At 39.4% G+C, this 26,036-nt stretch overlaps 1 protein-coding gene across 3 annotated transcripts in view; it reads right to left on the reverse strand.

Moving 5' to 3' along the window:
• The window catches only part of TBC1D12 (TBC1 domain family member 12), a 46,037-nt gene extending 20,001 nt beyond the window's left edge, over positions 1 to 26,036 (reverse strand). Inside the window, exons 1-3 of one of the 3 annotated variants that reach the window (XM_054071729.1) lie at positions 25,309 to 26,036; positions 7,951 to 8,074; positions 1,152 to 1,208 (exon numbers count right to left, since the gene is read on the reverse strand). In XM_054071729.1, coding sequence (XP_053927704.1) covers positions 1,152 to 1,208; positions 7,951 to 8,074; positions 25,309 to 26,021 — 894 coding nt within the window. In that variant the 5' untranslated portion in view covers positions 26,022 to 26,036. Of the gene's footprint in view, positions 1 to 1,151; positions 1,209 to 7,950; positions 8,075 to 23,004; positions 23,025 to 25,308 lie in introns of those variants that run through there. The other 2 variants (XM_054071731.1, XM_054071730.1) reach the window with 2 other exon arrangements.

Genomic DNA, 26,036 nt, shown 5'->3' on the forward strand with positions numbered 1-26,036 from the left:
TGTTTAGAAAGTGATTAAAAACAAAGAAGTGCTTACAGCAAGAGAAGATGTCATTGGAAAATTGAGTCATAAACCAGACATTTTCCCAGAACTAAGAATACCAAATGCCATCAGGACAGAATAGTATATTCTTTCCTAACGTGCAGTGATATAGAAAGATCCTATACTGAAGGAGGCAAAAATACTGATCGTCATACCATAGCACAAGAGAACAACCAGATAGATACTGAAGAGTTTCTCTGTCAACCTTCCAAAATAATGTCTCCCATCTTCAATTGTTCATTTACTTTATTTTTTACTCAAGTGGTTAAAGTTGCATCAAGTTTCATCTTCTGTTGTTTACAAGAGACCATGAAGCAAGGGTCTCTGGGCCTAATAAAGAACAGCTGAGAATGGCTGGACCATGTAACATGAACCATAGGCATCACGTATCAACTAGCAGTTTCAATACTGCTCGATTTCATAAACCCAGAGTAACAGACCCACAGAACTAAAAAGCTAATGTTTACTATTCCTGTTTAACATAGGGTATGGAATTATATAAAAAGTTTTCAAGGTAACAGGCATGTGCATTGGACCAATTTCAGAAGGATACCAGTCACAGCAAATAGAAGACATAACAGTATATAACAAGTTTCAAAACTATACTTTTCTAGATTTCCAATTTCATTTTGGAAGTAGCAATTAAACGCATATGGAGTTCTGAAGTGCCATTGTTACTAGCTTGTGTGACTTAGAGACAGGGGGGGAAAAAAAACCCCAGTTCTAGGATATAAATTTTCAAAGCCAATACAAGTTGTTCAAAAATATTGCGAATTAAGCCTTTAAACAACTTTCACCATTAAGGAAGGAGGCACAGCAAACATAGAAAGTAAATTAATGTCAAGCTCTAGCATTATCTATTTCCTGCTATTCAAGAACATGCAATACAAACAATAATACTTCATTCATTTCAAGTTGTTAGTGAGATTCATTTGTGAAGTTTTTTTGTTGTTAATTTGCTAATGGTATCTAATGAGTTGATGGTTAGTGCCATAAAATATTCATGCTACTGTGAAAATGTGATGTTTGTTCTATTTTAATGAGTGCTATATAGTCCCATGCATGGCATTGAATAAAACTAGAAAAAAAATATATATTAAATTTCATACCCCTGTGTTTAATAGACTGAGAGCAGATATTGACGCAAGACTGCCAGAACTGTCATCCTAATGAGAAAAACAGAAGCAAAGCCTTAGTGAATAAATGAAGGAAAAGATCATTACAACACAGCAACATGCAAGCCAAAATTTATATTCACATGTGGAGTATTTATACTAATATGTTTCTTCAAACAGAAATGTCTGCTCCTCCTTTTTGATCAGCCCTCAAAGAGATACAAAAACACACACGAAGACTTCCCACTGGTGCAAGATGTGCATAGACATCTATTGGACTATTTCTCTGTTTTAACTGAAGTTTTGTATTTTCTACAATCAGCACCTTTGCCCAAAATTAAATCTTTTTCTATGGCACTTCTCAAGTGCACAGTAAATGGCATTCCCCGATATAGCATCTCTACCTAGTCCACATCACCCAAAGAGTTAAACTTACTTAAACACTAGCCTCGGAAGAGATGCTGTTGAAAAGAACAAAACATTGTCTATAGTCTGACAAAACAAAATAGAAACTGTTTGCCCTGAAAACTAATCTTGGAGATCTTGCTTTCTTTCAGTCCATCTTAGATTGCATCTCACACCCAAATAGATCTTTACCTATAAGCTAGTTGGCTTCAAAGCCCAAAATGAAATTCAAGAACAGTAGTTGCACTGTTGAGAAAAGGAAAAGAAACAACTTGGATAAACACCTGGCAAGAAACAAAGTACTACAGTAACTTTCAAATTGAACTTCCACATCAAGTGAGTTTTTCTACTTAACGTCATTCAAGCAAGCCTTAAGGCCCCCACCTTCCCCCCTATTTTCTCCTTTCAGCATTGAAGTACCATGCCAGGGTCAGAAGGATAAGGCTTATATTAAAAAAATACACATAAAATCCACAAAAGACAACATCTTCACCACCTGAATCTTTTTGCTAAATCCTGTCCTTTTGGAATTTGATACAGCCTGCCTAGATGATGATTTTGCTATCACAGCACCTCAAGCTCACCGGCATAAGTCTGCTTAACCTGCAAAAGCTCAGTTCTTGGGAGAAGTGAAAAAAACCAAGTATTTTTATGTGTGTCATCCTTTGCTGAAGAAATTCAAAGGCCTGACAGAGGTTATGGCATGCCATTAAAAAGAGAATCTAGGAGACAAAAAAAATCTAGTGTCCCGCCAAAAGAAGTTCTATCATTTTTATTACCTCAAGGTTGTTTTTGTATTCTTGGTTTCCCAAAAAACCAGCAACTTCCAAGGAAAGAAATAAAAATACGAACAATGATTATGCTTTCTTTTTCAAGCTTTAGGAAGTGAAAGTTTGTTTCAATACTCTTTGTATTTGACCGTGAAGAATTTTTTTAAAAAAACAGCAATTAGAAAAATTGACTTAAGCAGAGTCAATGCCTCTGTACTATTTTCAAACCCTCAGTCCCCTGCTCAATAGAGAGCACACCCCTAAAGATGCATTTGTGACACCAATATATCACTGACATCATGAGAAGTTTTCCTTGATAAGTTTTTCTTGTCAATGCAGCCAAGTCCTGGTACTAGAAGGTGGACTGTACTATGTCCTTTATGCAAACAAAAGGAAGCATTTGTCTCACTGAAGCTCAACCAGTTTCATTATAATTTTCCTGACGAAATAATCATTGGAAAAGTCTAAACCACTGAGGAATGTCTTTCAAAGACTCCAACATTACACTTTGCTTTATATCTAGCATAGCATTTTATTGTCTGCATGTATGACAATAGACAGAAGACAGACATTTCCTGGGAATCTGACCTCTACTCAAGTCTACAAAAAAAAAAATCATCACAGCCTTCTCACTGCTGCTAGGACTCAATTTGTTTATTCAAGTGTTATGTGTTCCCTGCAAGACCAAATATCCCCATTTATTGTCTGTCCTGGTCTCAAGGCACTTGCTTACCAATGGGTTCACCTGTATCTGATAAACATAGAATCACAGAATGGTTTGGGTTGAAAGGGACATTAAAGATCATCCAGTTCCAACCCTCCTGCCATGGGCAGGGACACCTCCCACTAGCACAGGCTGCTCAAGGCCCCATCCAACCTGGCCTTGAACAGTCCCATGCAGAAGGCTTGCCTTTCTCTTCTCTCCAGCAGCAGTGCAGGATGAGACAAACGTGACCTAAGTGATCTGCTTAATCACTGCTCCTACAAAAAGGCATCTAGCACTGCATTTCGCTACTTGTTTCAGATAGTCATTAGCTTTGTTGACAAACACACCACATACATTTTCTAAGCATTAAAAGCTTCATGCACTGCTAAACTGAAACAAAGACTGGGAGTTAGAGTTAATACTGTAAGTTAGGTGGTCTGAGTCTTATGAAAACTGATTCAAAATGCATCTGTTCTGCTGAAGAGAAACCTCAGACAACTTTTGTCCCCGAGAGACTATTCAGAGCATGGAATTTCTCTTTTAGATTTCAAACTGGAGATAACGACAGTGGAAAAATATGCAAGTGAAGACACTGAGTTTTTTAGCCCTCAAGTACCTTTTTCTTTTTTTTTTTTTTTTAAGATTTCAGAACCACCCAAAAATATTTTCAGAGGTTGGTTACAGGACAGTGATCCATTCATCAAAATCAGCATCAGCATGAAAGGACTGTCCAAATTTAATGCCTTCCATTTTGTGCACACAAAGGTGTAAGCTTTTGGAAAAGATGATTGGACTTCACTTGTGAATAAGCAATAATTACTACATCACTGCAAGCTATTCACAGTGTATCAGATTTAAATAGAAAAGAAGCTCCCTCCGCTCCCCATTTAAGGCTGTCACTGACAGTACTTTGTTAAAACTGCTGATAAAGTGAATTTGGTGTATGTTTCACTTGTATCTTGCAATGTCTATTTCCATATTTTGAGTTTATTTTAATTTAAGCATATTAGGAAAAAAATTACCATACTGCTTTAAACAAATTAGAAAGTATTTAGGACTGCTTTAATAATAAAAAAACAAACAAGAGGTATACTTAATGAATTCATATTCAGAATAATTTTGATCACAGATTAAATATATTTTCTTTAACCATAAACACAAAAACTGAAATTGGGCTTGCATTTTTAAACAGAACTTGGACTTCAGTCAATACACACCAAAATGCTACACACCAGCACACAAGTTGGTTTCTGCTTTAAATCCTTCTGTATTAAAATATTTCAGCAGTCTAATTTAAAGCAGATTTCTGTACAGAACAAAAAGAATTTACCAGACTAATTATTAATGACCACATACTTCTTATGATAGCCAGTTTTATTAGCTGCTATTCATTAAAAAAAAAAAAAGGTACACTTCCTAAAACCAAATGCGTTTGACATTTGCAGTCCTAAGGAGTTGCTATTTTCCCTTTTTAAAAAACAGAGAAGGAAGGAAGCCCAGAGGAGAGAGATGTCCAGCAAAAGAGTTGGCCTCAATCACATCCTGCCTGGGCAGCTCCGAGTCCAAGGAGAGACGAGCGTGCCAGCAGCTGTGAGCAGGGAGATGCAGTTGCCAAGAACTTCCAACCTCTGACCTAGTTTGAGCTGGAGCATCTCGCCCAAGGCATGCTGATGGCAGTGCAGCTGCAGCGACTCTGCCATCTCCCAGCCAGGCAAACTCTGCAGGTTGCTTTTCAACAAAAATATTTATCATCTTCTACATATACTAAGAAACATGCAAAGAAATTTACAGTAATAAATTTCTTTATTTTATTTACAGCTCTGTCTAAAGGCAGAGCTGGCTAGCACTGTCGTCTGAAAAATGAAACAGTCTGAAACAGTATCTGAAATTAAGTTTCCAGATTTTCTTGGAAATTATTAAAGATATTAGAATCAGCCTCTGACTTCTCTGTAGAGGCATAGATAGAAATGTCTAGTTGACAGTGACGGGGAGCCACAAACATTCATTCAAATGTAATTATCAATTTACTACATCATCCTTACCAAATCAAGGGTAACACAGCAAGATTCCATCAGCCAGAACAGAAACAGGGCATATGAGCTCTACCACCTTTTTGACTATAAATCTACAAGGATGCTTTTTCTTCTTTTTTCCTTATAGGAAAGTCCTTTAACCTTCACAATACTGCCACAAAGCTTTAAGTATTACCTTTACTCAGAAGGCTTCCTCCTACTATTAACTATGAAGTTTTTCCCGTTGTGAGTTAATTATTCCTGCAAAAAGGCTTTTTAAGATCTGATTTTTCATCTGAAGGATGCTGACTCATTATTGAGTTTCCTCAACCAAGGCCTTATTTAACACCTTGCAAAGCTGGCCACTGGCATCAGTAAAGTCTGAACTTTGTGCTCAACTATGCAGAACGCCATAGCTGTTCAGGAACTACCATAAACTCCCTCACAGGCAGCTTGCCAACAGCTTAAACCCATACTACCTGCATAGTCTTACACTTAGAATCTCATTTTACAAGAGTTGACCACAAATGGCTCAAAAAATTGCGGGAAAAAAATGCAGGTTTTTATTTCAGATCACACTTGATATCTGGATTTCAATTTAGAAAGTCAATCTTAAGTTTGTAGAGACACTCCATAGAGGATATGAAGCATTCTGCCAAGTTCACAGAATCGCTTGTCAACAGAACATATTAAGCTTTAATCATATTTCTGTCGACTTCTTAAAGGTCTCATAACTGCATTCTTACCTATATTCTTTTCACAAATCTCCTGTAATAGTGAAAAATTTAGTCTAGGGTCTTCAGTCAGCCATTCAAAAGTGAAGACACTATTTTCCACTGATCTTCAATAACCAAGTGTGCCAATATTCTAAACCATTGCCAGCTTAGCAAATTTGAACATTTTTAAGACAAAAAAACACTGGCTTTTCTTCAAAGGCATATGCACAAGGAGCTGTATTGCAAATTTTAAACACACATCCAAGATGTTTGATGTATGTTAAGTATGGAGACATTAGGGTCACCTCTCAATTTAAGAATCAAATTTTCTCAGGTATTGTAACTCTGTATGCAGAGTATACTATCAATCTGAACCCCCTTTGATAAGTGTATATCTTAGCTCATGATGCTCTACCTAAAGACCATGCATGCTTTATCTAAATCTGAAGCTAAAAATATTAGCTATTGCTGACACTTTACTCAAGATTATATAAATCCAATAGTGACCCTAATCTGACAACCATTATAATCACAAACCATGTGATTAATAGCTAGGACTAACTCAATCATATTTAAAAGACAATACATTGTTTTTATATGTTTGCTTTTGTGGCACTTTGGAGAAGTCAAAAAATGGGAACACTACAGTTTAAGAGAAAAAACAGTCACTGACGGACAAGAGGGTAACAAAACAAGACTATTTCTGCCACTTATAACTTAGCCTCCAGAACAAGCATCTTCATTACTAGAAACTGGGGAACAGATGACTGGTAGCATTGTGCATACTTGCCATTTCTCATGGTAGAAGACACATCTGGACTTTTACCATAGCATTTTCATAGCACGAGGCCAACAGCATTCGTCTGCAAGTAAACTAAAACAGAACACTTGTCCTATTCTACTCAAAGAGAGGAGCTACTTGAATATGGAAAATTGTACATTAAAATGTTGAAAAAGCATCCAGTTTACTTCAGAGTAAACAGCACTTGCTGCAATCTCATCCTTTTCCTACAATATTTCATTGTGTGACCTGTTCCATTACAAGTCCTTCAAAAAGAATCTCTCATTTTTCACTTTAGTTGCTCCCAAAAGCCCCTTTTCACCACAAAGCTTTTTCTAGAATATGCTGAACGTTGCTTCATTCACAGCCATTTGCACCTGTCAAACACATCAGCTTATATGGAATTTAAGAAAGGAGACAAAGAGAAAGCAGCTCTTGAGATTCAAGTTGCTGTTTTCACCAACATAGGGACATTCATATTTCTTATGCCAATAAGACTTTCAAGTTCAAGACTGCATGTTAATATCAAGTTAATGACACTTTACAAATTGCTTATCTTTAAGACTAAGCATTTTTTTATTTTATCAAATTAAAGACAGATTCCACTGGAACAAATATAAGGAAGTGCAACTTGGTATCAGGGGAAGGAAATCAGAATTGCCTTTCTGTAGTACCCCAGTAACTCCAAAACAAGTTCAACTTACAGTACTAGTTTGAAACAAAAATACCTTGAGTGACATTAAAAGTCTAAAGTGAAACAAGAGTACATGTTTCAGAATTCTAAGCAATTTGTCACACAAGTTACCCAGACAGTAAGTCTTCCTGGCAAGAAGGACTTTGGAAAGATGAGTTAGGTCAAAAAAAAAAACCAAAAAAAAAACAAACAAAAACCCCACACCAACAATGAAACCACTCTAAAGTGGTTTGTAACACTAGAATATCCAAGACTGGTTTACAAGGATAAATCCTATTAGATTAATATCTATTCAAAGAAAAAATGAACATACAAGCATTACTATGATTTTATTGCACAAAACGAGCAACAGAACTGAACATCATAAAGGAAGACCAGGGTATAAAAAATTGTGGCATATCACGTAGCAAAATTTTATAGAAAATTAATACAATTTCTGATTTTTTGACCTAAACTGCTTAAACTCTTTTTGAACATGCATCACCTTTTTATAAGCACTGAGATGTACTGAAGAATGTACCAGATGATCCTAAAACTTGCACTCCTTCCAAGTAACTACGATTCTTTAGACAAAGCCCCAGGAGAGTCTTCCCAGACAGAGCACTCTATGGTTGTATAGTAACAACACAGAGATAACAGCAGAGAACTGCAACATCTATGCATTAGCTTTTACAAGTTTTGTACCTCGAGTTGTATGATGTTTACTCACCTGCTGAATAATTTTGGAATCTTTTGGAAGGTTTTCCCTAGGTGGAACTTTTCCAAACAACTTCCAACCAGGAGCGCTTTGGACAGCAGGTTTGAGTTCCTTTGTCCTTTTAGTGAAAAAGTTTCTGAAAAGAGAGGAAGGGTTTCTTTTCGTTTATTGTAAGCTTACAAACAAACTTTTACTCATCTACATTTCTCTAAACCACACTCACCACTGGAGAGATTTACTGCTTAGCAAATGCACAGCGTGCTACCTTAGCTGCTCTTATAATTTAAAATAATTACCTTGAAGTGGAGCAGCTTTCATTACACATGCTCTGATACAAACACATTTGTACTTAACACTCACTGTTACCTCTGAATTCTAAGCTACTTTATGCAATATCAGAGCTTTTTTAGTAACATCAGACACTTTCTTCAGTGTAACTTTGCAGCATGCAACAGGTCTCAGACTTTTGTTGGGGGTTTGTTTCAGTGTATCTTATGGATACTTGGAAACTAAAGAAAACAGCAGGAAATCACTGTGTAACTTACAGATTTAAAAAAAGAAAATGTACTATTACTTCTACTAACATTCTCTGCAATCTTCACACGTTCAACTTTCATAACATGGACTAGAAAACCAGGGAGCATGCACACAGCTCGAGTTTAGCAGATAGCCTTTGCCAGTGCCTAAAGCAATTACACTTGAACAGGTAGATGACTGGACTGCTCTATCATTTCTTATAAAGCCAATCACCACAAAATCATATTAGCAACCATTTGTCTAGATACACAGCTGTAATATTTGACTCTGAACACAAGCTCCCACAGAGTATGCTACATGAGTGCTTTAAAAATGAAAGCAGTTAGTTTATTCTGAATATTGGAAAGTTACTTTTTAGAAACTTATGAATAATACAAGAGGATTAAAAGTCTTCAAGGTTATTTCTCAGGATCCTTACAGTTCACAACTGAGTGAACAGAAAACAGAGCACTTTTCTGGGAAAAAGTTTTCGTGCAGTGCTAACTTGCACTTCCACACTTCCCCTGGAAAAAGATGTCCAAACGCTTCACATGAAGCATTTGCTTTATTTTAAAACACAGTCCTGTGGAATCCAGGCTGATGAAAAAGTCAAACCATGGCACCAACATCTTTAAGATACCATCCTCAGTCAATCCCATCAATGCAAACCAGTAGTGAAATGAACAGCTCCATCCATAAAAGTAAAAAGATGCAAAAATTGTATTTACATGCAGGACACCTTTCACAGTGCTTCACATTGTCTTCATGAGGGAAGGAATGTTCAAAGAATCATCAAGAAAACAAGACAAAGTATTATGAAGACTAACAATGTTGCTGAATACTATACTACAGCCTTGCCCTTAAACCTGCAACTATTACAGCAGCTGTGTTTGAACTTAATTGGAGGGGACTTTTTTCCCCAAAAGCAGGTATGCAGGAAGATATATTCTGGAGTATTATTCTTGAACATGTAATAGCTCACGTTTGATGACTTCATGGATAGTAATAACCATCCAGTCTCTGCACATACTACAGACCACCACAGTTACCCAGCAGTTCAGCTCCATTGCTTCTAGCACTTAAGGAAGCTGAAAAGATGTATGCCTTTAACTTTGACAGCAATCTGTCACGGTATCAAAGCTGTTTGATGATTAACCAGGAAGCTGGTAGATTTAAAAAGGAAAAATGTGTAAACACACAGAAGGTTTTAATTAATATTCTCATATAAAGATTTACACATGGTCATGACTTAAGAGATTTTATTTTTTTTTTTTTTTAAACAAATACAACACTAAAACAAACCTTCCAGAACACAGTCCCCATCATAATGAATCTTGAGGGATTTAATATTCTTTGGTGTACTGAATTTAGAAAAGGCTCATTTAGCTTTCTAAGAATGTTCAAGTGAAATATAAAATTTTACTTTTATTGAGTAAATATTCATTGAAGTCTGTTTCTTGTGAAGGCAAAGCGCTGGTCAAACTTTATATCACAACAGAATAAACCTCACAAAGGAATTCTAATCCAAGATAAATTAATGGGAGATTTACAAATAAGCTTTGCTGAAGGTGGAAGGACACTTAATACATTGCTTTGGCAGCTAACAGTATCACATCTGATGTGTTGTTGACAACAGTAAAGCCTTACAAAAACCCTGTTAAGGAACAGCATCTGTGAATGCTTACAAGTCAACTTCACTGAATTGCAGGAAGCATACAAGATTTGATATTTGTTGCTGCTTAGAATATCAATGAGTTTCACTCATCCCAGGAAAAGTCATCCACTAAGACGGACTGAAAAGTCAACAGCATTTTGACTTTTGAATTTCAAAATCCATTTGAAAACTTCAGAATTCCTTAAAACGAAGCCTACACTTCAGAATCAAATAATCCTTTCTGTTGGAAGAACCTGTGGGATACAAGTATTAAATTAGTTCATCAAATTAAGCTCTAGTTTATAAAAGCCCAGTGGAAAAGTTGCAAGTTTTTTTCCCTGCTAGTTTTATATAACCACACTGGAATGCATACTGACACTCTCAAGTGACACTCAAAACCCTTTCAGTAGGTGCACTGAAAAGCTTGAAAAGTGACTGAAGCACTCAGAATAAGAAAGCTGATATCGGCACATGCCAAGACGTGTATTCCTAATATGGCTTGGATTACATTCTACAAAAACCTATGGGCTCTCATGATCACACAACTCCAACAGCTGCAGTAACAGCTACAAGTGGCAGCTTTTCTCCTTATTTAACAACATTGCTTCAACTATTCCTGCTGTGCCCACAACACATTGTGCAAGAGTTTCACCATTCTGATACAGTAATTCAAAGATGTTACATGTTTCCACAAGTGACACTAATGTGATGTTCTAGTAATGCAATTGCTTGTTTTCACTCTGCTTTTGCTTTTCATATCACTTTTTAGTTGCCATTTAAGACAAACTGATGAAGTCTCAATGCAGTCAGAATTAAGTCTCAGAAGGGAATGTGTAGAACTTGATATTTTAGTGGGATTTTTTTGTTTATTTTGGGGTTTCAGCTTCTCCCTACACCGCCTCGAGTTTGAATACAAAAAACTTTTTTCCAAACTAGCTATGTGCCAGACCAAGAGGATGACAGATTTCCAAGTTTCAAGAAAAAGTTACTGGAAAATACCAGAGACAATTACTTCAATCTTAACCTTAAAGTGCATCCAAAAAGTGAATAGAAACTGGGCTACCACATGCACACAACAGCCACTCAAAGAAAGTTGAAGTTCTTTGAATAGCATCAACCATGAACATCAGCAGGCAGGAAAGGCACCAGGCTATGCAACTCCCGTGCTCCGCCTCTAGGTATAACTGATTCACCTCTTCAGAAGACCAAATAGTCTTGTGATAGCGTTCCGTTTGACGAAAAACATCTAACTCAAATCTAGTTTCAAGCCAGATTTCATTTTCATAGGATCACAGAATCACTAGGTTGGAAAGGACCCACTGGATCATGGAGTCCAACCATCCCTAACAATCCCTAAACCATGCCCCTCAGCACCTCATCCACCTGTCCCTTAAACACCTCCAGGAAAGGTGACTCAACCACCTCCATGGGCAGCCTGTCCAGTGCTGAAAGAACTATTTGGCTACAGTTCTTTCAAAGATGACACATACTTCACTTTCTACAACACTATTGTGTGTCTGTAACAGGCTATGAGTATTTTGCTGCTTTCTGCATCCCAGCAAAAGCTGAAGTTGCTTTTCTTCCCACTCCAAATGCACATCCTTGGGCTTCCAGTCTTAACTTTGAGCCTCAAAGGAGCCTGCTAAAAGAATTCTGATGATTCAGAGCTTTGATGTCCTTGAGATCTAGTACTGCATTATTGGAAGCAATCAACTTTATCTACTTCCCGTTCTTAAAACTGTCTTAAAAACAACACTTGAAAAGTGCTCACACCGGCCTGTACCTGCCCTTGGGCCTTAGTTTTAAAACAAGATATTGATCCTGACTCACCTCTCCAGTCCCACCATAAATCTGTAACCCGTAACCTTTAAACCCATACATTCAACACCACATGTGAAGTGCCAGTCCCAGCTTGGAATGCTACAGGACCAAGAGGAAGTCATTCAGTAGCACAGCTATTCTAACCTGCAAGAGAAGCAGGAGTATGAATTGTGCTAGAACCACAAAGGAAAGAAAATAGTTGCATTTCACAGACTTCTAAACTACTAAGTTGTGAGATGGTAAGCAGTCCTTGTAAGTACAGCTTACTCATTGTTAAAGTTTAATGTGATTGCCTAGAAAGCCATCCTGATGTTTAGCCAGTGAGTCTAGTAATGCAGTTTCAATCAGATTTTTAAGAGGCACAGCAAACAAAGACAACTCAGTCAAAGCAGACAGGTGTCCTAATATGCAATTCCCTCCGCCCCATTAAGGGAAAGAGTGCAGCATCCTTCTACTTATTAGGTATTAAGAGAATTGAATCATTAGATCTCTACCCTCAGACCTAACCTTCACCTATTCTGCTGCTTCCAGTTCTCTCTGTGCAATTTTTTAGTGCAGAGGAAGTTTGGATCTTGCGCCTGAGCCATTTAAGGTGAATATCATCATGAAGCATATTAAAATGAGCCCACATCTCTCCAATTTGTTAATCTTGCACTACAAAAAGTGGCAAAAATCGAGCAGTGTCAACTACTGAGACAATGATATGATCTCAGAAAAGAGCATAAAACTCATGCTCATCATTACTGTCAACCTGAGCAACAAAGCATGTTTCCTTACAGTACACTTCAATATACAAATAAATATAATCAAAACGCTGTGCCATGTTACACAACAAAAAACCACGGGCATCACTGGAAAGCCACCTGGCAAAATTGGAAGCCTTGAAGCATGGTACCAAAGAGATAATTTTTTCAAATAAAATATTCAGAATTCAGAGTTATCTTAGAAATAAATTAATACTGTGTTTAAATCTTGATGATGAAAGCTAGACCACTATTCACTAATTTCTTTTGCAAGGTAATTCAACCTTGCTCAAAATGTTTGCTTACTAACCTACAAATAGAATTGTTCCAACAAGTGGACTCTTAAGTATTAGAATACTAAAAATTTATTAGAATACTTAAAAGAAAACAACCAAACTTAGTGTTAAAACATTTTACTGACTTTTACTTTACACACATTATCTGGTTTACTGTAATTTTCAATGAACAATCCTTTCTTCTCCTTGCACCCACCTTTAAAGAACTATGACAACAGGGAAGTGCTGAGAAAAAAAAACTTTGAAAGCCACAAGGACTAACAAAGGAAGCGAGAGTTAATTATATCTTCCTTTTTATTAAGCAGCTAGTTACTAGACACTGCATAAGACAACTGTCTTATGTTAAATCCAGGGAAGCAAGACACAAGCAGGAAGGAATCAACATCACACCAAGAGCATCCTATATAACTTTTTCTCCCTGAATCACAAAGACTTAGAGGGGGAATCAACATAGAGTTAAAGCTACAAACAACTAGCAAGTTGGACAAAAGACAGTCTAGGTTTTCTCTTTGTTTTAAATATAACTACAAAACCACAGTTAAATATCCTGGAAGTTTCATTTGTCTACAATAACTGAAGTACATTAAGTATCCACTGATTCCAGTAAAACCTCAGAATTTGTAAAAGGAACATGAAGTAACAAAACTCGATAAAAACTGTGTATGTATTATGATACAATTGATTCTGCATCTCCAAAAAGAGTAAAGTTCTGCTTGTGCGGAGAGTTCAACTTTGCTCCATCCCTATGCTAATTATTAAATAAGCTCCCCAGGCATAATAAATGGGTCTGTGGTTGAAATTTGAATTAGCCAAAAAACAAATAAAGAGACTATTTACGTATCTAACAATCTTATTTAGAGAGCCATATCAGTAAGAAGTTAGGAGAGGTATGTCCCGGGAATTGCTGTTACAGATGCATTTATTAGTATAGCATCAAAATGAATAATTTTGACTTAAAACCATACTTTCAGAACCGCCTGCACAAACTCTGAAGACCTCTGCAAGCTTGCAGTACCATACTCCTCCATGACTATAACTGAGTACGTTAAAAGAATTTACGTCCACATTGGCTTTTTTTTTTTACCATGTGTAAAATGCAACAGTTGCTTAAGAACACAACAGAATTTTTCTTCATACTCAAGTCTTGCCCTTTCCATTAATGTCTTACATGTAACAGTTTGGAAATAACAACAGAAAAACAGTGTTTGCTTATGGACAATTAGCTTCTCTGCTCTAAACAAGACTTTTCAATAATTTACATACAGAAACAAAAGTAACTCAACTCTAAGCATAAATAATGAATCATTAAGAGGAAATAAAATCTTTTTGGTTAGCCCCTTACAAAGCTTGCAGAGCAACAAAAGTAGGATTCTATTTCTACATTTTAAACTGCTAATATATACTACATAATTTGTAAGAATTGATAAAAAGTGTCCAAAAAGTTACAATATGTGTTCAGAGCACACAGGGTAATTATTTCTTAGACCAGTGGACAGGGTATCTCTGTTATTTTAGATTTGAATTATATTATATTATATTATATTATATTATATTATATTATATTATATTATATTATCCAGGAGCCATTTGCTAACTTTCACATGCTCAGAAGTGTTTTCTCACATTATCAGTTATGGCTGGAAAAGTGGCAGGAACATAAAAATATTAAGAGCAAATAGTGCATACTTTACAAATACACTTTTCAATTCACCCTTTACTCTCATATTTCAACCTTAATTAAGTTAAGATGCAAGTGTTTAGGTTTAGTTTAAAATTCTTAACATGGAGATTTAGAACAAAACACTATTAAATTTAGAATTTATTACACATTCTACATTTTTAGCTTCAATAACTTTGAAAAATGTCAGCCCATTTTGATTCAATACATTTAGACAATTGCTCTGAGTGCAAGTTTTCAAGCTCTGCCCTATTCTAGTCTTCTAGGTGACCCAACCAATTTTACAGTTCACATCCTCCACCACCTTGCTACAAAGACAAGCTAGACACCAGCTTCTCTTTAAATGTTGTTATCCCCAAACACAGATCTATTACCAGATGTTTCTAGTTTCAGCACCTTTTAGCCATGAAGGTCTTTCCTTTCTCTCCATAACAAGACAACACAAAAAATATCCCAAACGACCCTCTCCAAAGAGGCTTCAATTAAATTAAAATAAGAAAACCAGAAAATCCTAATCAGAAGAACACGCATCTTTAGCAAGACTAAGCTTGCAGAATTTTTTTTTTTTAAATGAAATTACAACATTTCCATTGATATTACTTGTCAACTAAAGCCTCAGCTACAATTAGGCATACCCGAAATCTAATGAGCTGCCAAGGTGTATCTAAGAATTGAGGAACAGGGAAGGGGGTGGTTTCTGGCCTCTTAGAGACAACACCAAGATTAACAGAACTATTATGGAACTGCACTGAAGAGGTGAAACTAGATCAACCTTATTGTTTGAGCTCCACATTGATACCAGTCCCAGAGTGCCTTTACAAACTCTGCTGGTAAAATAGTTTCACTACAGTTCCACAAACACTTCTGAAGTTTTCAGAGTTGAAACCATCTAGCAATATAAAAATACTGCACAGAAGGCTTACTGATAGGCAGTATTTTAACAGACTATGTCATAAAGAACTGTTGCACAGGTCAGGTTTACAAACAGACTCAAGCATTCCAAAAGATATGTAGACAAGCAGACACATATGCAAGGTGACTGACATTGTTAAATTCCATAATGCTCAAGTAAAAAGAACAAAGGAGGATAATGCAGTGTGGTCTCACCTTTACTTTTCAGGATGAACTAGCAAAACAGAGCTCTATGTCAAACTATTCTATCATCTTCATATTTAATCAGGTACTTCAGTGGCTATTTTGACACTACACCAAACACTATGATGAATCTTCTGTAATAATAACCAAATGTCACTTGCCCGCAGAATCTAAGCCAAAATACTAGAGATGTGCAAGTGGTGAAAAATTTCTACCAGTTGACCACAGATGTTTGGCTATTTCTTGCATGCCCAGGAATCTACTCCAGGAAAGCCACAGCTAGTTAACTAGGAACATACTTTAAGCAAAATATTGCTAGAGGAATAAGACCCCTTCCTCCCACACATGCACATAATGGCCAAGCTGTTTCAACTCCACCAAAGGGAAGCCCATTTCTCTTCCTTGCACCAGTCATGTCTTACACTCCCTTCTGGTACATCAGCTCCAAGACTCTCCATACCCTCCCTGCAAGTCAAGTCAGCGCAGTAATCCCAGAGAAAGCCATTCACATTTTTTCACCCTCCAGCTTAATGAGCTACAGCAGCTCACAGAGGATCAAATAAATACCAGAAGCAGGGAAGAGACATTCCCTTTGTTTCCTGACAAGAGGAAATTCTTCAATCAGCTCACCAAGACACCTCACAAAAGTACAACCTAATAAAGCAAACTACGTACAACTGTTTTGGGAGTAACTCACTTTCAGTTAAGGAAAAAGTCACCAGCTTCATCAGAGCATTTACTACACTTGTACTCCAAATGTTCCTATACGAGAGATGCTTAAGACAAATATGAGAAAAATTTCGAGCCTTTGACATAGCCTGCAAGTATGAACTGCAAGCTCTAACAGAGGGCAGAGTTTTAATTTGAAGATTGTCCCTAGAGCTGGTGATGCCTACTACTCTGACCAGCCTGGTTAAACTTCATTTAATATTCTTCCCTTCTGCTCCCAAACAGAGTGCCCGTCAACTACTTAATTGTATAATGTAGTACTACCAAGTACTACTATACTACTTTTGTAGCCACTCAGTGTATCAGGTTTCTGCTGTGGTTAGCAATTCACAACATATTTTATGTCACCATTTCAGTGATAAATTGCAGAAATACAAAAAAAAAAAATGGATTTTCGCATTTTGTAATCTGTTAGACAGCTAATATTAATATGCAAGAGCCTAATTCCTGTGGCAATTGAATGGCATGGACTCCGCTCAGGGTGAAAACAAAATCATTTTATTGTGCAAAGGCTTATTCAGTGTTTCTCTACCTAGCTAACAGCTACCCCAGTGAATTTCCACTTCTAAAGATCCCACAGCTACAGCGATAAAGTGCAATGACTACTGATACAGATGTGCTCCTTATCTTCATGTTTTCCTTTTTTGCTTGTTCATCTTATGCATTCTTTTCTTACTATCCCATGGGTCTTGCACTAACGATTCCAAGGTCTCAAGCTAGCGATCATGAGAGCATTGGCCGTTTGCTCTGTGCTTGCTGCTGACACCGCAGGTATGCCAAGGCATCGGCCGCTTGCCCTCTCAAACACGGGCATAAAAGATTCCACTGTCACGTATCTCCCCCTTCTTTGTTTACAATCATTTCAGTTTTGTCTGATGGCTTTGGGTTTTACAAAGAGAGGAAGAAATTCCCCAATTTAGCAGTCAGCTACCTACAGCATTTCAGGAACAGCAAGCAACTTGCAAAACATCTCAAGTTTAGAACAACAAAAAGCTAGAATCAAAGCCATTTAGGTTGGAAAAGACCTTTAACCAACCATCAAACTAACACTGCCAACTCAACCATATCCCTAAGCACCACACCTACACATCTTTTAAAAACCTCCAGGGATGCTGACTCAACCACTTCCCTGAGTAGCCTCTTCCAATGCTTGACATAACCCTTCCAGTGAAGAATTTTTTTCCTAATATCCAGTCTAAACTTCCCTCAACAACTTAAGGTCATTTCCTCTTTTCCTTTCACCTGTTACCTGGGAGAAAAGACCAACACCCACCTCACTACAACCTCCTTTCAGGTAGTTGTAGACAGTGATAAGGTCTCCCCTCAGCCTCTTCTTCTCCAGGCTAAACAACCTCAGTTCCCTCAGCCATTCCTCATAAGACTTGTTCTCCAGCTCCCTCACCAGCTTCACTGCTCTTCTCTCAATATGCTCCAGGATCTCAATGTCGTTCTTCTAATGAGATGCACAAAACTGAACACAGTATTCAAAGCGTGGCCTCACCAATGCCAACTACAAGGGCACAATCAACCACCCAGTCCTGGTGGTCACGCTGTTCCTGACACAGACCAAGATGCCATTGGCCTTCTTGGCCACCTGGGCACACTGCTGACCCATATTCAGCTGCCTGTCGACCAGCAACCCCAGGTCCTTCTCTGCCAGGCAGCTTTCTATCCACTCTCCCCCAAGCCTGTAGCGCTGCATAGGGTTGTTGTGTCCCAAGTGCAGGACTCTGCGCTTGGCCTTGCTAAACCTCATCCCACTGGTCTCAGCCCATCAATCCTCAGCCTGTTCAGACCCCTTTGCAGAGCCTCCCTACCCTCAAACAGATCAACACTTCCTCCCAGCTTAGAGTCACCTGCAAACTTACTAAGGACACATGTAATCTCTTCACCCAGGTCATTGATATTGAACAGAACTGGACCCAGCATTGAGCCCTGGGGAACACCACTTGTGACTGGCCACCAGCTGTTCTGTTGCTCTCTATATCTCTGGCTTCTTTTCCCCTTTACTTCTAGACAACCAACTAGCTTGCCTACAGCTGGCCTTCAGGTTGTGTCGGCTGTTCTGTTGATCTAAAACTGCCCCAGGACACACAACAGCTTTTATTGTATTTTACTACCTGATTAGGAGAGACTCCTTCACTATCTGAGAGCACATTTAATAAAAGTTCCCAATATAGCAATGGAAATTGAAAAACCTCAATGAGCTTCCTCCCACAGGCTAAAGGGATTATTTTCAATTGGAAGGAAAAGAATTTTCAAGAAAACCAGTCTGAGTGCTTGGCTCTCAAAAGTTCTGGAAGAATAAACTCACCTATGATCACCAAAACTCGCTTTCTACTGATTAAAGTCATTAAGTTCACACACACAACATCCATCTACCTCTCACACTGCTACCCCAATGCCAGGCCAGAAGCAATATGCTCTGCAGGTGGTTTGCACAGCTGACTGGTTTCTGCAAACACAGAGCTGAGGTAGCAAAGTCTCTCTTTTGAAGGCTCCCCTTATACTCGGCCATCATTCAAAAACCTCTAGGATTTTTATCTCTGAGTCCTCTAAATCTTAGAGGTTTGACTTAACCTGGCTAACGACTGCAGTATTAGAGAGATCAGGCAGTAACTGCCTAATCTTTGCTTCCTTAGAAAGCAATAGCAAAAAGGCCGAGAAGCACAGCACAGTCTGAGGCTGGGAAGCTTAAAGCAATGTCTACCAGCCAGTCTAATAAACCTATTCCCTTCCCAGCTGAACAACAAACAAGACCAATAAGGGAAAAAAAGGACAGGCTTTATATCCTAAACATCTCAGCAGTTCATAAAAACTGAAGAAAGGAATAACAATTTTGCATTCATGTAAATGAAATGTGACCAAAATCCTTAAATTCCTTGTCTTACTCTTAAAAAACCAAGACAAGATAGCTTAATGAATAATTGAACAGCCAGAAGAGCAAAAGCATAAAACTATCATTTTCTTAGAGGCCAGCTGTGATTAAAGCACCCTCCTTTGGTGGTTGTTTTCCATGTAAAACATTCTCCTTTTAGTCACAGCCTATTCAGAACAGAGGTCCCTTCCACTTTGCCACACTATTCTCAATATACCAAGTCTCTAAGAAATTCTGTGACACAAAATAAGCAGCAGAAACCAAGGAATGAAAAAGGCCTTCTACAAAATGAAGCAGGGGAGAAGATACTTTCAGGTTATGTTTAAATGCCTCAGTAAAACACACCTTAGCAAAACAAGCTATGACTCCAACAGTTTGTTGCATACTACACAGCAATTTCATCTGTTTGGCTCCAAAAAAGCTCACACAACGCCCCTTCTCACCCCCCCCAGAAAAAAACCCCAAAACTACAGCATTAGTTTTTACGGAGGACTTACTTCAGAAAAAATCCTATTAGGATTATTAGGACTCCCAATGGAAATATCTGCACCAATGTTGAATAGTATACTCTCTACCAAGGAGAGCAGAGAAATTGCTAGTAACACCTTTGGTAGTTTAAATTGATGGAGAATATACATACAGCTCTAAGGTCTTAGAATTGACATCTATTTAGTCAGCTTTTTCGGGGGAAAAAGAGACAGGCTGCAGACAGAAGTTGGAGCAATTCAGCAATCTGATACCTATCCAGAGTGAAATCGGTGTACAATTCTTCCACTTGTGCACCTGAAATTTAACTTCAGTTTGCTACTCCACATCCTAACCAAAACAACATGGGTGCACAACATCTTATGTTCATGGTGAAACACCCATTGCTAACATTTCTCAGAAACACAAAACTCTATAAAACCCATAAATCATGAGGCTTATTACTGAAACTTTTCTAAACAGGCACCTTCAATTCACAGACCTGGAGCACTTGCTCATTTTCATGAGCTGCTTGGAAATGTTTCACTATAAAAACAAGGCTGCTGCCAAATAGATTTAATTGTCTACAGAGGGATCTGCATCTGTGAGAAAAATCTTTAGACGTGCAGAGTATTTCCTTGTCCTTTCTCTGAAGAAAAAAATGTATATAATTTGGGCAAAACTTTCCATGCGTACAGTTACAGAAAATTTGGGAGCGCACGTGCGTGCACACCCCCCCCCCCAAAATAAAAAGACCAAACCAAAAAAAAAGTGCTCAACATTCATCTTCAAATTTTGATACAATACGTTTTACTCTGGATATTACCCTTACCTAACTTGTCATTACGTTTGTTATTCATATGACTGAAAGCCAGAAACTGGCAAACATGTCAACATAACTTAATTTACAAAATAATCATTGTTAGCAAACAGAGAATGAAGAAACTACAGAGAAGTTTCTCATTTTGATAATATGAATGCTTTTTCCAAGTTATATCAAGTTAATTATATCTCTAACTCAAGGAAAAAAAAAATACTGCTTGAAGTCAGTCACATATTTGGGTCCAGGTGCTCCTGGCTACTTTCTCCAGTCAGCTTTAGTTCAAATCAATTATAACTACCTACTTGTTCACTTAAGTTACAAGATCGCTTAGAGAAGGCTAAAAATTAGATCCGCCAGAGAGAAGGTGCCCTCACAATTTCTGGGGGAAAGCTTTGTTGTATTCCCTTGGCTCTTTTCCCCAATTATCTTTCCAATACATTCTCAGTATATTTCCTCGACCTGTTATAAGCATTCTATAGCTTTTTTTGCCTTGTTATCTGGACAGCGGAAAACACAACCCCAAAAATCAAAACCAATCATAGGTGTCTTTCAGGATTTCAGCAAGATACTGATCAAGATACAGGCACAGGCAATACAGGAATATAAATCAAGCATTTGAAGTACCCCCACCAATCTGTTCTTTGATCTTTACACAAACGGGTTTAAAAAGATCTGCCACAACTAGGACAGCTGATTCCTCACTAGATTCATTTTTGACCAAGATCTGACAAAACAGATTTCTTCATTAGGTGCACAGTATTGCCCTCCAGTTTCATGCTGACTTATGAAACAGAAAAGCTCTGTATACAAAAAGAAACATTAATTCTAGTATTAAACATTGACAAGATGCAACTGTAGACTAGGTATATACCTACCTAGCTCAAAGAGAGTCAAGTGCTACTTAGTAATAAATTGAAATATAAGCTACAGATTCAGAGCCATTACTAGATACACAAGTAACAGAATCAGGGAAATGAACCTCTTTGCAACCCTTCCACAGTCTCTGTCAAGAACGTTTGTAGAGGCAAGATTAGCAGCTTTGGAAGACCCACCTAGTTACTGAATCACAGAAATGTGTTTACAAAGAGGGAGAAAAAGATGTGGGCTTCAGCAATTTCTCAGATCATTGTTCCTACATATACTGACACCCTTCAACTTCCCATCGTCTCCACAAGTGAAGACTTTCCAAAACTTCTGGACAATAAGCACAACCATTCTGGGTGAAGAAGGAAAGATGAGACTAAAGATGTTTTTTATAAGCATATATGGTAGTTGATGCATACATGCTTACAATCCCTTAGACCTATTGCCCACACTAAAGCACACACTAAAGACCTACAAGAAGCAGCAGTTACGAATTAAACTCTGTGGTTTTATCAAGAAAACTTGTTATGTGAATTCTGGAAAACAAGTATTTGGAAAATCGTGCTTTACTGCAACAAAGTAAGTACCACTGCTTTTGTCAGAAGTAAGTTTTGAATCCAAGAATGATAAACTTTGCCAGCTACCAGATACCTAAATTTATCTAACAAATACACAATTCAGAAAGGAACAGTATCAACACAAACTGAGAAGATGCCTTGTGCATACACATAGAACCACAAAGTATAATTCATTTTTAAAGGAGGTCCAGATTTACTGTGGCATTCTCTCAGCCCTGGAATACTCACTGCTGCTTGCTTTTTTTGGTTCACTATACTGCTCTGTAAGTGCCGCTTTGCTGGACAAAGCATACTGCACTCAAGGTGATCACCATAGCTTTAATTCAACTGTCCATGCAAGAATCCTATTCACTGAACCATTCTGTACCCAACAGCAATGCGCTGGGGCTACCCAAAAGTGATCCAGGAATAGAGCATTGTACTTGTAAGCTGCTATGTAAGACCACAAACCGTAAGAACAGTGCCTATATACAACTGTATTATGAATCATATACAGGAGTACAAAGCAGTGACAGGTGACTTTCAAAAAGCCACTTAATGCTCTGACCATAACAGCCGCACAGTGGAGACAAGTGACCATAGTCATGCAATTTTCCTTGCCACGGCACTCTGCTCCACATACCTCTGATCTACTTGAGGCATCCCACTTCACATGCTGAGAGAAACAAAGAGGTAGAACAAAAAAAACAGCGACAAAAATTATTTTTCAGTTAAAAGTTGTTAACATTGATTTGACAGGCTTAATAATTGGCACAAATACAAATTAAGATCCCAAGGCAAACTACTACCTACCTGGAAAAAAAATCTAATCATTGATATAAGCTGTCCTGTGATCTTAGAATAATTATTACTGACAATCTCTTCCTGTTGCAGAGCTTGGGTAAGATGCTGCTGTTGACAGCAACTTGCCTTTACCCCTACCTCACCTCATCGGTTTCTCCTTTGGTTCAGTGAAATGAAGACAGACAATTCGCGTGGATGACTTCAAAGAACTGCAAAGCAGGCCAGTCTGGTAACTGAAGAGATGAGAACAAGCAGCTAGAAACAGCAGCCTCCTAAGCCAGATCTGCCACAGACCGAACACTGTGCCTGTGTGTCTGACCAGGCGATTACAGTGACGCTTTCATACTGCAGGCCACAGGACTTCTCCCTTGCCTTCTCACAATTTTCAAATAACAGCAAGAAAAGGCCACCTTTTAAAAGAATTTCCACATAATTACAACTTTTAGAAAAAACAATGGGAGCTACGAAATTTTAGGCAGCTTGTAAACTAGACAGAGAACATTATGAGCACAACATATCCTATATAAGATGCTCCAGACTGCTGAACTACCCATGTTTAGCACATCCAGTAGCTTTTCTCATACATCGTGGGATCAGGTACACATTCCGACACAACATGAACAAGCTGCTCTCTCTTAACAAGTACTTTTGATAGTGCACAGCAGCTGGGTGCAACATAAACTTTGTGGAGCAACATTGTTCATGGCTCTGTGCTCATTCAAAAATAAAAGCAATCATCCGCTGAAGAGATTCACAAGGAGGTATAGGAGCTACAAGTATTCAATCACAGGGCAATTTTTATACAATTTGAGTTCTCGTTAGCAAGAGCCAAGGCATTTCTCTAAGAACTAGAGAAAAATACACTTACAATGGCAACTGTTGGTTTTGAATTAATTTCACCAGTTTGAAAAAGGCCTAAGCTTTTAAAGTGTCTTCTGAACTGTTCCTTGATAAGAACTAACTACTCAAAAAAATTATGAAAAGGTTTTATTACTACTTTTCTAAGCAATGTAGACTACAAACTACGGTTACTTTATCTAGAGACAAATCTATCAAGGAAGAGTTTGGGTTTGTTTTTAAAAAACAGTAAAGGTGGATTTTATTACTAGATCTCATTACGGTTATTTAGATGAAATCCGCTGTAACTAAGGCACTTCTATGAATGCATAGGCAGAGCCAAAGGCAAAGTTTCTGAAGCCAGTATTTCTCCTTAGGCCAAATGCACAAGAGTCACAGTCAGCTGGGCCAGTCTGGGGCTGTGAAATTGGCTCTCTGGCAAATGCTTTTTCTCTCTGAGGTGTCAGCACTACAGATTTTGCCAGTATAGTTGCAACTAAATTTTTCCATGCATTTCCCAAGCCTTCACTGAAAACAGCAAATGTCAGTACATATTGACAACTGTTACTGCACACGAGGTTCAGCCTTTTCTACGAGGAAAACTCTCCTGCATTTCATTAAGCAATCGTTCTATGTTAAAAAGTGGCAAGTATCAATGTTACTGGTCAGAGTGTTTAATAACGCAAAAGAAAGTGAGATAGTGCAGTCCATACAATATAGGAAATAAAAAGGGTGTGGGAGGGAAGAACACTAATAGGAAATAGTGGGAATAGAGGGACACTTCTCAACCAGTCCTTGAAACAAAGGGGAGTCATCAAATTTACCCTTCATCTGCCCCTATCCTTACCCTCAGGCAGAAATCTCTCTCTTCCCTTTCCTGAGGGTTGGCAGAAGGAACCTATTTCGCAATTCAGGATCCTGCCTTGAGATCAAACCTCAACACTCAAACACAGTAACTATAGCCCTGGATTTTGGAGAATAAAAGCTGTCAGAAATTTGGAAACTAAACTCCTGTCTTCAAACATAATAAAAGCAACACAAAGTATGCTATAAACTAGCACAGTTAAGACGTGTCTCTTGTGTAGTGTTTTAAAGAGTGAGCAATGCTACCCAGTTCACAGGTAATGAAGCTGAATGTCCTAAAGTTTCTGGGTTTGTACTAGAAACTTAACAGAAGCCCAATAATTCGAGCACAAAGCCTAGTCCTTGAAGCTTTCCACACCACCCTTTGGAACAATTAAGTAAACTGAAACCATACTGTCAACAAGTAGCAGAAGCTTTATGAGCAACTTCCACAACCATTTTCAGAATCACCCGACAGCAGCTTCCACCGCAGTTTTTCCGTTATACTCAAAACGGTTTAATCTGTGTTCATGACACAGATTAGGAAAACGCTCCGGCACGGAGAAAGCAAACGCCGGTTCGAAGCCCTAGTTGGCGGCAGCAGAGGCACCTTCACCCGCCGACCCTAGGTCCACCGCAAGCCCCATTCCTCGCCGCACGATACTCCCCAGGTGGGCATCGCCCGGCCCGGCCCAGGGCGTCGGGAGCGCGTCCCTCGGACGCCCCGAGCCCCGGCAGACCCGCCCCGGCCCCGCCCGCTCCTTTACCTGGCGAAGAACTCGGCGAAGCCGCCGGCGCTGCTCGCCCGCCGCGCCCTCTCGGCCGGCTCCGGCGTGCGGGGCGGGTGCTGCGGGGCGGCGCGGCGGCGGCTCACCTCGAAGGTGTTGCGGGAGTTAAGGTTCACGTCGGTGAAGGCCGGGGGCCCCCCCCGCGGGCCGGGGACCGCCTCCGCCTCGCCCCGCAGCCGGCAGCTCCGCAGCGGCTCCTCCAAGGCGGTCCCCGCGGGGCCGGGCGGGCTGGGCAGGCAGCCCCCGTTCTGCAGCTTCGCGTCCTCCTCCACCGGCGGGAAGCCCAGGTCCCCGTTGGTCATGGTCCCGCGGGGGCCCGCGGCGCAGGCGGCCCCGTTCGGGGGTTTCTCCGGGCGGCGCTTCCCCCCCGCCGCTAGGCGCCGCCGGCCCGGGCCGCCGCTCAAGCCCCGGCTCCCATCCCGCTCCCCGTCCTCCTCCTCCTCCTCCTCTTCCTCCGCCGCCTCCTGCCGGCCCGCGGGAAGCACGGCTGCGCTGCCCGGAGCTCCGGCATCGTCCGGCCCCACCATTTGCGGAGCCCCGGGGGTGCCAGCGGCGCAGCGGGGCGGGGCCGGTCCCCGCGGCGGGCGGGGCTCGCGCCTTCCTCCGCTCCCGGGGCCGTCCTTCCCCCCGGAAAGCGACCATAGAGAGGCAGGGCCGGAGCGCCGCGCCCGCTCCCCCCGGCGGAACCACATCCGGGACCATAGAGA

The sequence above is a fragment of the Cuculus canorus genome, chromosome 7 (genome assembly GCF_017976375.1).
Source record: "Cuculus canorus isolate bCucCan1 chromosome 7, bCucCan1.pri, whole genome shotgun sequence".
In the NCBI taxonomy this organism is placed as follows: Eukaryota; Metazoa; Chordata; class Aves; order Cuculiformes; family Cuculidae; genus Cuculus; species Cuculus canorus.